At 33.5% G+C, this 14,292-nt stretch overlaps 5 protein-coding genes across 5 annotated transcripts; 4 read left to right on the top strand and 1 right to left on the bottom strand.

The window, feature by feature from the left end:
• Positions 1-1,063: 1,063 nt before the first annotated feature.
• On the top strand, positions 1,064-1,939 carry EIN_484760 (hypothetical protein; the record flags this gene model as incomplete). The annotated part of the gene is made up of 1 exon (XM_004255857.1): positions 1,064-1,939. One exon carries the CDS (start codon positions 1,064-1,066, stop codon positions 1,937-1,939), a length of 876 nt encoding a protein of 291 aa, XP_004255905.1.
• Positions 1,940-2,255: 316 nt separating this feature from the next.
• Positions 2,256-7,952, bottom strand: EIN_484750 (hypothetical protein; the record flags this gene model as incomplete). Its single annotated transcript, XM_004255856.1, has 2 exons — positions 2,256-7,757; positions 7,806-7,952. 2 exons carry the CDS (start codon positions 7,950-7,952, stop codon positions 2,256-2,258), a joined length of 5,649 nt encoding a protein of 1,882 aa, XP_004255904.1.
• A 3,187-nt stretch (positions 7,953-11,139) lies between these two features.
• EIN_484740 (hypothetical protein) lies at positions 11,140-12,441 on the top strand (the record flags this gene model as incomplete). The annotated part of the gene is made up of 1 exon (XM_004255855.1): positions 11,140-12,441. One exon carries the CDS (start codon positions 11,140-11,142, stop codon positions 12,439-12,441), a length of 1,302 nt encoding a protein of 433 aa, XP_004255903.1.
• Positions 12,442-12,649: 208 nt separating this feature from the next.
• On the top strand, positions 12,650-13,945 carry EIN_484730 (hypothetical protein; the record flags this gene model as incomplete). Its single annotated transcript, XM_004255854.1, has 1 exon — positions 12,650-13,945. The coding sequence occupies one exon, from the start codon at positions 12,650-12,652 to the stop codon at positions 13,943-13,945; it is 1,296 nt and encodes a 431-aa protein (XP_004255902.1).
• A 29-nt stretch (positions 13,946-13,974) lies between these two features.
• Positions 13,975-14,292, top strand: EIN_484720 (hypothetical protein; the record flags this gene model as incomplete). The annotated part of the gene is made up of 1 exon (XM_004255853.1): positions 13,975-14,292. A coding segment is annotated over one exon (318 nt), but the record flags the coding sequence as incomplete, so codon positions are not given.

Here is a 14,292-nt window from a genome sequence, read left to right as displayed (position 1 = left end):
GGTTCTAATATTTATTAGTATTATTTAATTTACTATGTTAAAACTATGGATAAGTCATGTATGTAGTAAAACACTTTTTTTTTCGTTAATATCATAACTCGTAAAATTTAAATAAGCGATCAACAGGGGATTATATATCGGAATGTGGTTAAAAAGTCAAAAGTTTATTTTATTTATTAATCCGATATTTTTTTTTCATTATAAAATTCAAAATGTAATTTTATTATATTTTTAGTTAAAAAATATTTATCAAAACGTGCAAAAAAAACTCAAATAAAACATTTAAAAAATTCCGTTAAAAATGACAGAAGTTTTGTTTGAAGAATAAAAAGATTTAAAAAGAAGTTTCTTAGAAGACAGAATATAAGTTTTGTATAATTACAATTAATAACACAATGTATTTAACTTAAATAAACGGGAACTTAAGCCAATTATATTATTTTACTTAAAAATAGTATTAAAACAATAAAAATAAAATAAAAATGGCTCTTGTTTGTTTCTAAATGAGACAAATGTTTTTATATAAGCATGTTTACACGTAAGTTTTCAGGAAAAAAAGAAATTAAATAAAAAAAGTGACAAATTATAAAAAAGTAATTTTGTAATAGAAAAATCGGACAATAATCAACTCATTTTTCTTTTTGCTTTATTCAATCAGTTTCAATTGAGATTACTTTTTTTAACATCCCTTTTGTTTTTTCATATCAAAAAATAATTAATATTTGAAAAATACTATATCAAAACTATTATTATAACAATTGTTGTTAATAAAATAAATGTAAAAAAATAATAACAAACTTTTGGGAAATAAAAACTCAAAACTGCTTTTTTCACTCACAAAAAATCATCCAAAAAACTTTCGATCGGCAATCCATTTTTTCACTCTCAAAATTTTTGTTAAAAAAAAATACACAGAACAATTCTTCTGTTCATTTTTTCATTTCACAATTCAATCGAACCATAGAAACCATATAAAAATTATATTTAAATTAAAAAATATGATTTCGATGTGTTTCGAAAATTCTTCACAATAAAAAGCCGTTTCAATTATAAAACGCACTTCATGGGTGTTGGCTCTGGCCTCCTAATAATCAATCCTGTGTCTTCGGATACCAAAGTGTATTTCCGCGACACAGATGAGCCGTTCTATGTTGACGAAGATCTTTCCGATTCAGATGTAGAGGATGAATCTGATAGTAAACGGGTGCATCGAACGAAGAAGAGTACCGTCCAAGCCAAAGAGCGGAAGCGGAACAATCGAGTGAATGCGAATAGGAATGATTATGGCAATGAGGGGTTTTTATTGATGTTATGTTATTACTTAGGATGTGCAATCACACTAACAAAACTTCAGAAGAAAGGGAAGAACCAAAAGCTCAAAATTGTTGAGATCACATACGACGAGAAGGTCTTGGTGAGTCGGACGGAGATCGAGAAGAAGGTCGAACTCTTCGACTTCCCAAAAAATGCCGACAAGAAGCGCGAGAAGCGTACCATCATCTCGACGACGGTCGACAACTTGATTCTTGACGTCTTAAAATACTTCTTTGGACTAGTCTTCGACGAAGAAGTGAAGAAGAAGCCCAAAAAGGATTATATCCCCGAGCGAAGAACTTTGGAGAAAATCGAACTCCAGAAGACTTGGGACAAGAAGAGTTTAATCGATGAAGGGGTCAAGTTCTATGAGAACGTAAAGACTTATGGCGACAATAAAGAGTGGATCCATTTATCAAAGAACGAAATCGACCAACAACTCATGAAAGGAGTGCAACCAAAAGCTCCAGAATATACTTACACCCCTTCTATTAGTAACGAACAAAACACTCTTGTCGACTATTCTATAAAGACGGAGAACGTGGAGGTGAAAAGTGAAAAGAGCGAATTGGTCTTCGAGAAGGTGAAAAGTGAAAAATCCGAGACGGTTGAATCCATGTTGTAAAACATTGTGTTTTAATAATTAATTTACTATTCGTGTATAGTTAATTTGTTGATAAGTATTATTTTAATATTATTTTAATATTATTTATTATAGTATTTAATATAGTATTAATTATAATTATAATAATATAATTATTACTATAATTAATTATATTATTTATTATATATTATAATATTACTTATTATTAATATTTATTACTATAAGGTAGTAAAAGAGTAAATACTGGACTATATAGTTATAGTATAATATTACAAGTATAATTACTAGTATAATAAGTGATGCTATGAATTATAATAAAATAATAGAATATATTTAATTACAGAGCGACCAATTTAACATCATCTAAAGTGTAGCAGCGGAGTAACACTGAATTGTCTTGATAAACTCCTTTGACATAGAAGAACCAATTTTCAACAAGAGAAGTTGAGACGCTTGCTGGTTGAGTGACGATTGCTTTTATTTTTATTTTTGGGTACGACATACCAAAAGTGATAGTATGTAACAGAATAGGAGAGGCGTATGTGTTGAAGAAGATCAAGACTTTGTCGAGTGTAGCGACCAAGACGTAATCGATAAGGGAACATGACACACAGTCAAGGGAGACAACACTTTCTCTGATGGGAACTTTGTCGGTGATAACTCCATTGATATCAGAGAAGACGCAGAAGAGGGAGTCCGACTCGTGTTTGATGTAATAGATATTTCCATTTCCCGACGCACTGATATAGAGCACTTCCTTCTCATCATGTTGTTGCAACACTTTTTTAGTGACTGTCGAAACCACTGAAATCTGCTCTCCACTTTTGACTGCGACAAAATTCTGTGTGGGGACGTAGACCAATTTAGTGATGGGATGCGGAGAAACCAGAATTTCACTGTTTTTTGTCGTCTTGAGAGTCTTTGTGTCACGGTCGATCTTTAAAGTAAAGACTTCTAGAATGCCACTGAATGTCCCGACAACGACTTGGTACGTCATAGCGTCCGAAAGTTCCTTCATGTCAAGACTCATAATATTACCTGTTGTTGTGTGCAGTTCTATTTTAAGGTCTCTGTAATACACAATAACATTTTGACATCCAATGGAATACACTAAGACACCAATTTCGTCGTCGTCATCAGTGAAGTACATTTTTCGAACGTCTTGGAGTGTGCAGGGGTCGCTCACACACTTTCGGAGTTTCTTAGTTTTCAAGGAGAATGTGCTTAGAGTGTCCTTCGTCACACATGTGATTGAGGAATTCATCACACAGATGTCGTTCGCGTTTTCTACGATGTTCTCGTACTCCAAATTCCTCTTTAAGTCCTTCAACACGCGATTTTCCTTCTGCATTTCCTCGACAAGGATCGTGTAGTCAAATGACAACTTCCGTTTTGGGTGCGTTTTGAATAACATTTGTGGGGAGACCCCGACGAGCTGTGACATCTTCCGTGGTGTATTTTTACATGCATTTTCTGGGTATGTCTTGTCCTTCATTTTCTTCCCAAAGATCAAGTCGAACCACTCGTTGATCTTCTTAGACACCGCGGGAGACTCTAACAACATGCGGTGGAACAGCACAAACTGCTTTTGGTTCTTAGCGAATTCAGTGTTAAATTTGATCTTCTCTGTGTCATTCTTTTCATTAGTAAACAGTGGAGAACAAGAATAGAACTCCGGGATAGCTTCAAAGCAGAATCTAGGTTTCGAGATATCATTGATGTTATTAAGAGGAGAGTAGTGGATGTTCTTATAGTCGAAATTGAGTGTACTGTTCTCCGTGTATAAGTTATTTGTAGACATCAGATTTGCATTAAATATCGACTGTAACACCCCAAACGGTTGGAGTTGCGACAAATAGAGTGGGACGGCCGTGGCAGGCAACGGGCCGTATTTATAGAAATTCTTGTCGTGGAAGTCCTCATATAACGCGCACATTGGTTCTGAGAAGTTTCTCATCACATCGGTGTTGTTATAGACGTAATTGAATGATTTGTTGAATGAGAATGTGACCCATGGGAAGATGTAATACTGTGAGATATCAACAAAGCTTCTTCCTGCAAAGAAATTTAAGATGCAGAGGTACTCAAACGTCGATATTTTTGCGTCGACCCAGTCCTTCATATAATTTTCAGACGCAAAAATTTTAGAGGACGAGTTGACTAAAGACAATGAGACCTTTAAGTCGAGGGACAATTGAGTCAGCGTCTTACAAATGTTCTGACAGATCTGTTGTGAAGAAAAAGCTATGAAAAGGGGCTTATTGTCAGTTGTGAAGAGTTCACATGCACTTTCAGTCTCTCTGAACTTCCTCAAGACTATACAGACTATTTCAGATAACTCTTGTTCTATCCACTTGGTCTTGGTTTTGATGTTAATTCTGTTATGGTGTAAAAAGAAGGTGCCCTGCTGGTATTCATCAATGAAGACTACGATGCACCCCGTCGACAATTCGGCATTCAGTGGCAACGTGATGTCTTTGACTAAATCAAACTCGACGCAGAATTTGTCGTTCAAACTGACAACATCAGAGATGTCTGCACTTTTGACTAAGAAAATTGGCTTCAGCGGATTATTAAACCCTTTCAAATAGAACGCCTTACATGGCAAATTCCGCGGCTTACTAAATCGGTTCTGAATTTTCTTAAAGCGGTGGTATTCCTTCTCTTTGAATGCCAAAATGTCGTTATACAGTCGCGTGACATCGATTGGCGTGTTGTCGATGACCTTTGGCGGAATTTTAGTCTGCGTCACTCGTTTAAATTCGACGGTCTTAGTGTTGTAATTATCAAAGACCATTCTTTCCACGCCAATCATTGAAGTGATTGTGTGGTACGCCTCATTCAAAATATCAGTAAATTTGTCGACAGAATCAATTGTGGAGAAATCAAGTGGAATTTCTCCAAGTAACTGTTGGCGAAGGTTAAGAGCCGATTCAAAGAGGGTTTCATTCTGAACTTCAAAATTTTTAATTGCAGAGAACATGTTAAGTTGAATCAACTTCAACACATCCTTATCGACTTGGGGGAGAGTTAAGGTATTAAGAAATGTAGTGGAGTAGAAGACAAACCAGTCTATAAAGAAGACGTTGTTTCTCTTAGGAGGAACTAGCTTGAAAATCGCACATAAAAGGTCGAACATATTTGTGTACTTTTTGACATCTGTAACGTTCTTGAATGACAGTGCCCTGAGGTGTGACAGTATTAAATTAATGAAGAAGGAGTAATACATCGGATACAAATTGTCATTTCGATTCTTCGCAGTGACAAATTCCCCCACCAAGTCGTCCTTTTTGAGTCCTTCAAAGAAGCTGGAAATGAGTGCAAATTGTTCTTCAAAGAAGAAGGTGTTAGCCATTTTCCCATAATTACACATCCCACACGTTATTTGTGATATGAACATCCCACACTCTAATATCAAAATACCTTTCTCAGTCAACTCAAACGGCTTGTGTTTCAAAAATTCACTGAAAAAGGAGAACACGATGTGATACGCGTCTTTCCACTTCGGAAAGAGTTGTTCCATCTTAATCACAAGAGTGGTGATATACACTGTGTTATACACTTTAAACGAGTTAATGAGGATTTTGACTATTATTTTGATCACCATATTCTTCTCTGTGTCCATTTGCTTGTTATAGAAGAACTCTACAAGCAGAAACAATGGTTGTTCCCATCCAACATATTTCGACAGCGCCATGAAGACCGGGTGATCCAAGTCACAAGTCGAGACATCTTTCAGTAAAATTGGAGTCAATTCTTCTTTTGTTGTACTTTCCATTATTCCGTTGAGAGTTATGAAGAAATACTCAACAAAGAGTGTGGAGTATTTCATTAGTGTGACATTCTCAAGACGGATGCCCTGAGACAACTCACTCTTAATGATCCCCGTCGAGCATTCTATAACAGCCTCGAAGACTTCGAGTGATAAATTCGTCTTAGGAAACACGTCCCTTGCAATTGAAATCACTTGCTCTGACTCTCCACACAAGATGAAAAGTATTTTCAACGAAAAGATGAAAACCTCGATGACATTTGAGTTCAAAAAGTGTATGAAAAGTTGTGTGCAGGTTTTCAGACTTTGTGGTGGTTGTGTTGTGTTGCAGAGAATACACAGAAGAGCAAAGAGCAGTAAAATAGTGATTGGCGTGTTTTCATTCGTCTGGAGAATTGTTATGCAGATCTCCACAAATTTCTTGATATCGGAACGGATCACCAGGTCGACGCAAAACTGTATAAAGCGACACTTGATCCCAAGCCAGATGGACTTGTCTGTACAAGCCATTGACTCTGCATTTGCAATAATATATGTGACCATTTGTTCGTATGTGATGTACTTAAAAACGTCATTTGTTAAACAAGTAGTAGGTGGGATCATTTTTGATAAGATATCGGGGTAGTACAAGCAGTCTTTTGACCCAATCCAGTTATCAACGTCAAACATGTATCGTATAGCTACCTTCTTTAAGTCTTCATTCAAATTGTTAGTGAACAGTCTCACACATATTGAAATGAAGTCTATTGCACATCCCATGTCTTTGTTTTGGACACTTAAGATGTATTGTAATATAATATTATAAAATCGCATCTCTTCACACTGACTACGGAGCTGGTCGTTCTGTTTGAAGATCGACGACAATAACTGGAAGAGGGCGGGCGTATTCAGTTGGTTATATTTGTCCGAATCAAAGCCGAAATTTAAGATCGAAAAAAATTGGACCAACCCGCCGACTCGAAGTACCATGTCATCGATCCGCAAATTCGAGATCGCAAAAATCGGACTGAAATTCGACGATACTGAATACGAACAGACCGACACCTTGTTACTGTTTATTGCTTGATTGACGACACTCGTGACTTTCTTAAAAAAGGCGCGATCGCCAATCATCATCGATCGGAGAGGTGAAACCTGTAAAGCAAGACACTTCTCCGTCTCATTGTCAAACACGACTTCATTCAGCTGCAATTTATTGACTTCAGAAACACTCGAGGAATTAAAGAAGAGTTGAAACCCTGTGACGTCCCCAATGAAGTTCTTCCCAACTTCGTCCGAGCTTCCAGCAATTTGTAGCAAGAAGACCGAGTCGTCGTGAATACTTGGATATGGTAAGAAGAACTTCTCTGAAGTCTTCTCGTTACAGACAAACTGCAGCGCATTGTCGTTTGTGTGAATTATAAAAATAGAGTGCCACGTGTCTGGGAGAACTTTAATATCGGTTTCAATTTTCTTCATCATAGCCATTGAGTAGTTTTGTTGCGCAACTTTCTCTTTGAATGATGTTCGGCTCTTTGGAGAGAAGAGTGAAGATCTTGGGGAGGGAGAGGTGTCTGTTTTAGTCAGTGGGACGTCGGTCTCGATGATTAATTTTGAACTGGAGCTGATGAGTAATTTGATACCAAAAGAATTGGAACAGAACGAAAACACAATTGGAGTTGTATGTTGGACGTATTTAGTCATTTTGAATTTGGTGTGGTAGACGGCAGAGGTCTCTGGAAAGTGGTGTATAGAAAGGACGGTAGAAATGTATGTGTTAAAGCCTGTAAATTCGTAGTAAATTCTTGGGTTGTTTCTCTTCAATAAAGTGGTTGAAATGGATTGAGTTAGTTGAAGAGCACGAGTCGAAGAAATGGAGGAGTAAAGGGACAAAAAACTCTCGAAAAGGTCATTGTCAAAATAAGACGATATTTTGCGACATAACACATCGATCATATGAAATGCCGTTCGATCGGAAACACCGTCTTTCAAGCGGTGAATGATTAATAGTAACACCTCCGGCTTTAAATAATCGCAATTAATCGGGTTTTTTAAAATACAGTTTAAAGTGTGGTAGATCTGTTCTTCCTTATAATTAGAATTATTTGGATTTTGCTTTGGAAAACAAGAACAAACTGTTTGGCTTTGAACCTTTTCAAGAAGAGTAAGAAGATCGCCATGTATTGTATAGACAAAAGAATCAATTGGAATAAGGGGGTCATACACTTGACCACAAAAGTAAGGAATCCCCACGGAAAATGAGGAGGTTGCGTCGTCACTCATTTAAGTCTCAAGTGATATAAAGTTTGCGAGAGGAAATAGTTGAAGGCGAAAAACCAAATTTCAAAAAATGAAATTAAAAACCAAAAACTATAAAAACCAAAAGGAATTTTCTAAAGAACTTTTCGTCAAAACTTTTGAACTTATTTTTTGTCGTTGAAATATAAAAAAACTGTGGATTTAATTATATTCATTGGATTGGTTTAATATAGTTTTATTAGTATAATTAATAATAATTTTACTATATTAAAAGTAAAATGTTGAAGCAACAAAATCTTTGTCGAATGAAAAAAATAATAAAAATTCGGCAAATCAAAAAATAATTTGAAAAAAACTTATTATTATATTTTTGGTTTTTGTTATTAAATAATAATTAAATTATTATTTTTGTTTTTAAAATAAATAAATGGTTACAATATTAAATAATTGAAAATGATGTGTTTTATAATAAAGAAGTTATTATTATATAGTAATAATGATTATATAAAAAAATAAAGTCGGCTTTCGAAATATTGTGCACAAACAAAAGTGTACAACTGCTCTGTTGTACAGTTGGGCTTTCAAACCTTCGCGCATCAAACAAACATTGGCCCAAAAATAGTATTTTGCTATTGCTATATTAAACTAATAAACTATACACATATAAAAGTTTCTTTTTGTCAAAATACTTGTTTTTTGTTTTTTTATTTAAAACCTGTGTTTTTAAAGAAAATGACAAGATATTACCCAATAAAAATAAAAATAGATGGGCTAAAGTTTATTTGCTGGGCGAAGGTTAATTTCCCCAACTGTAATTATTTTCTAATTTTCCACAAAAGCGTTTTTTATTTTGAAGAGTTTTTGTTCTCATACTAATCCCAAAAAATTCCAAACAAGAAGACCAACGTTCAAATCTTAAATATTTACAAATATATAATGGAACAGCTAAAGTTTTTTTTAAAAGATAAAGTTTAAAAAATAATTGTAGAGTCAGTTGATAAACGTTGTCTTTTCGACAAAAAAAAATATTTTTGTTTTAAAAAAAACGGGAATTAGGTAAAAATGAAAAAAAAAATGGAAAAAATATTGAAACAACAGTTTTTGGGGTTTTTCAAAAAAAAAATCCCAGAATTTTCCATTTATAATGGCCTAAAAATCGGCAGACAACGTTTAGCAAATGACTCTATTAAATTTCGCATTAATTGTGTGTGAAAATATCAAAACTTTAAATCAGTAATTTAAACTGTTTTCCAAAACTCTGTACCGTTTCCAAAATTTATATAAACCCTTTGTCCTAATTTCCCGTTATTTACTATTTTTTATTTGTTTTATTTTTTATTTTCCTGTTTGTTAAACCAACAACGTTACACAGTTTTAAACCCTTAAAAATCAATACAGTTTCAATTATTGAACAAACAATCGGGAAATTACCAAAATATTGGGTCAATCTTCCCCGATTTTTTAGGTTTGTTATTTGGTTTGTGTTTCATTTTGTGACTAAACTTCAGTAAAATTCTATCTATCAAATAAACATAAGATAAACGTAATTTAACGATAAACTAATGATGTGATGAAGGACATTATTGCATCAAATGATACAACACTTAAATTAATAATAAGTTTTTGTTTATTTCAACAATTAAAAAAGTTATCGATAACATAAAACAAACATTTAAACAATCAAGGTTATTAATCAAAAGAGTCTTAAATAAAATAAACATTTCAAAAATTAAAAAAAACTTTTCAATTGTATAGCCTTAACCAATTTATCTTCTCTCAGTGCTTGTTTTACTCATTAGTACTTTTCATTTTTATCCAAAACACGACTTGGTGATTCTGTAAACATGGACATTTAATTATAGAGTTGTGTTTCCGTTTTTTTGGCAAAAATTGTGGTATGGTAATAACAATACTAAATTCAAAATTTATTTGTCAAGTAAATTAAAAAAATTCAAGTTCGTTATTTTGTTTTTTACGAGTAAATGTTTTGAACAAAAAATGAGGGTTAAGCAAAGGAAAAATTATTTAGAAATTATTTGTCTAAAAAATCGGGGCATCCCAGTACAGAGTTTTGAAAAACAGTTTACATTCTAATTTAAAGGCATTCTGTTTTAATACAATAAATAAACAATATATTAATTCAATTATATTATATACAATCAATCAATATAATGAAAAAATATGTTTTGTTGTGTTAACCTTGTAAGATGAATATGTTTTTCAACAACAATTGTTTTTAATTTGGTAATTGGTATTATATTTATTGTTATAATTTTATTAATCAAAACAATTCAAAATAGTGATTGTAGTATAGAGATTGAAGTGTTTAATTACATTTACTTTGTCTAATGTAATTTAATATAAAAACAAAAAAATATGTGTAGTTTTTTGGGGTTAATGTGGGTGAATAATTATTAAATAATAATTCAATTTATAAACTAAAAAATAACAAAGTTGTATGAAATCTTTTCTTTGTTTGATTATCTTCATATTTTTCTTGTCGAGAGGTGCTTCAACAAGGTGTAAAGTGACTTGTTCATCAAATACATTAACAAGTGCAGACATTGCATCAGTGGTTTCGACATGTCAGGATTATATTGTTGATTCCAAATGTACTGTTACAGAAACAAGATTGTATTCTGCAAACTCAGTAATAAAATCGATTAATTTTACCACAACATCACCAGTTTATTTAAGTGAGGCAACCTTTTCTGGATCAAGTGTTGAAAGTGTGTATTCTTTAAATGGATTTTTCAGTGTTAGTGTTAAGTGTTTTTATGATTCGAAACTCCGCACAATCAACTTAAAAGGGGCAACAGTTATATGTGATCGAGCGTTAGCTTATATTTGGTATCTGGTGAGTGTATTAATACCAGATGTTACGCTTATAGGTGAACAATCGATCTATGCTTCTTCAGTCTCCCAAATTAAATTTGGCTATTCTCTAATAGAAGTGTATTATAATGGCATTTCCAATTGTAACAACATTAAAAAACTGTTTTTCCCACGTGGACTATCAAGTGTTGCGACAGGGGCATTCGCCAATTTAGCATCATTGACGGTCATCAATTTGAATGGGTTATATAAACTTTCTACCAAATTATTTGAAGGCGACACATCTTTAGTAAATATAACTGGAATGTAATACATTCAAGTATTGGACTATTCAACATTTGAAAATATGGGGTCTCCATTTATACAGGCTCTTTGTATGGGAGGTATGTTAGTTGAAACAACAAACACTGAAGGCACTGTTGATAATTGTGGTATTCGTTTTGTAACAGCTTATTACAAGGCAGACGGGTGTATTGGAGATCAATATCTTGAACAATATTTTTACATCAGGGGAACTACCGACACTTGTTCTACTGTTTCATATCATCAATTACCAACATGCTCAGATACGGAACATTATGTTATTCAAGAAGCTTATTGTGCACCATGCGGGCCAAACGAAATTATCGATTTTCAGACTTCGTATTACTGTGTACCATTATGTCGATATTATGTGCCAAATTGTGAAGTGTGTAGTAGTGCATCAACGTGTCTAAAATGTGAAGACGGGTATATTTCAAAGGATGGACAATGCCAGACGTGCCAGTACTATGGAGAGTGTTATCAATGTGATATTAATAAATGTACTGCGTGCAGTGCAAATTACAAATATGACTCTGAAACATTAAAATGTGGATTTTGTGAGTTAGAATTGGGATATTATGTCAGTGGAAACGACTGTAATAGGTGCAATGCAAACTGCACGTTGTGTACAAGTGTTACAATATGTACGGAGTGTAAAGATGGGTTTTACTTAAAAGATTCTACGTGTTTGCCATGCACAGTAACTAACTGTTTTAAATGCACCGAATTTGAATGTTTGGGGTGCCAAACGGTATTTTATCTCAACGACAACAAGCTGTGTAATTCGTGTTCGGAGTTTGGTAATTGCACCGAGTGTACAATTGATGTGTGCACTGTTTGTTTCGATAAGATGTATTACAACACAACAACTAAAATATGTGAGAATTGTGTTGAAGGGTGTGACGTTTGTGACAATTCGTATTCGTGCAACGTATGTAATAACACGTATTACCATTATAAAGAAGATGAAATGAAGTGTGCCACGTGTCCAATAGATAATGGATACTACCTCAGAGGAATGGATTGCAAAAATTGCATCAAGAATTGTCTAAGTTGTACTGAGAGTGACAATTGCCAATTCTGTGAAAACACTTTTTATTCAGAAACCATTGAAAACACGACGACAAATGTTTGTGTGGAATGCACAGAAGTTGATGCAAATTGTTTGTTGTCTACAAATGAAAAGCAGTGCACAGCATGTTATCCAACATATGGCGTCTTTTCTGGTCGATGTCACAAGTGTTCAGAAGAGTATTTCGATTGTGTGGAATGTAATGATACTGTGTGTTTACAATGCGGAGACGGAATCTGGACTTTGGTCCAAATAGACTTTGGTTCAAATAGACATTGGTTCAAATTCTTGATTGGAAAATAATTTGAAACAATAAAAAATTTTTATATCCCAAAACTGCTTCAAAAAATAAAATAATTTTTTTCTCGAAAATATTTACAAAATTAATTAAATTTACAAAAAATTATATAAAACAATTTTAAAAACTTATATTTGTATTTATAATTTAGGTTAAACGAATTCTATAATTTTAGATTATTTAATCACCAACTTTTAAAATTTTAATAATTAAATGGAAGAAGAAACATACCGCTTTTTCGATAATACAAACAAGCCAAGAAGAAACGAACAAGTTCACCAACTTTTGTCGTTAGGGCGAAAATGTTATGCTTTCAGTAGAACATCAAAAGATGGAACACTTGTTTATCAGTGTAGTGGAGACGGGTGTCACGTTTTAGTCAAAATAGACAATACAACAAAGAAGTCTACTGTAGAAGGAGTTCACACATGTGCACTTGATCACGAAAAGTTGTTTCGAGCAAGATGTAGGAGGGAAATATTAACAAGAGAATTGAATTTGGAAAAAACGCAAAATCCTAGAATTCTCGTCAACAAAATTATTTTACAACCAGACTGCGATCAAGCATCTAAAAAGGAAATTGAAGCATGTACAAAATTTGCTTCTAGACTACAAGATCGACTTTTGGGTTCGGGAAATGAAATATATCAAAATGCTAAAATTTCTGATTGTTTGAAACTTACAATTGAACCGAAATCTGAAGTGAACGAAAACAACAATTTCCTTTATTATGATTCAATTGACGAAGACCCAAACATGCCCCGTATCATTATCTTTTCTTCTGCACATCAACAGCACATTGCTTTTCATTCAAAAGAAATTTTCGCAGATGGAACATGTTGGATTACTCCAAGTGATGTTAATTGTGTATATACTATACATTCACTTGTTGAAGATCATGTGTTTCCTGTTGTGTTTTTTCTTTTACCAAATGAAAAAACAGATACGTTTACATTTGCATTTTCAAAAATTTCCACGTTTTTTCCTTCTCTTTTAGTTGCCCATACCGATTGTCAAATTGCTGCAATGTCTGCATTTCGGTCGGTTTTCAAATGCGAAATCAAAATTTGTTTGTTTCACCTCAATCAGGCGGTGTACAGAATGCTCGGCAAGGTTGGTTTATCAACACAATACCAAATCAATTCCGTTCTTCACACATGGGTGCGACGATTGTTTTCAATACCATTTTTACCACAAAGTGAAATTAAAAGTACATTTGAAAAATTCTTTGAAGAAATGTCATTATCTGAACAGTATGGTGTACCAGAAAACATCAAAACCAAATTTCAAGAATTGCTTATTTATTACAAAAGATTTTGGTTGGAAAAAATTGATTGTTCGAACTGGTGTCAGTTTTGTGAACAAAACCGTACTAATAATTTCTCTGAAGGTTTTCATAGTGGAGTTGGTTATCTTATTACTGTCGCGCATCCAAAATTGTTCGTTTTAATCGACTTTTTAAGAAAAATTGAAAACAAAACAAAAAAAGAATGGGGGAACTTAATATAGGAACTGTGTTTAAAAGATATAAAACCAACATGAAAGAATTGCAGTCAAACATTAGTGTTGCCATGGAAAACTATAATAAAGGATTGTTTGAAAACCCGTTGAGATATTTGGATGCGATATCAATTTTGTACATTAAGTACAATCTCCAAATCAAGTGCGCACGGGCAAACAATTCATTTAATACGATTACTCGTTCTAAGAAGATGAAATTGGAAATTGAGGCATTAATTGAAGAACAAGAACAGTGTGTGTTTGATGAAGAAGGTTCAGAACTACATGATTCGGTTGTTGTACCATTAAATTTGGCAACAGAAAGTGATTTTTCTTCTATCCAAGAAATCAACGAA

The sequence above is a fragment of the Entamoeba invadens genome (assembly GCF_000330505.1).
Source record: "Entamoeba invadens IP1 unplaced genomic scaffold scaff_1105074726715, whole genome shotgun sequence".
NCBI classification, from domain to species: Eukaryota; Evosea; order Mastigamoebida; family Endamoebidae; genus Entamoeba; species Entamoeba invadens.
Note: the sequence above shows the minus strand (reverse complement) of the source record. Positions and strands in the feature narration are given on the sequence as shown.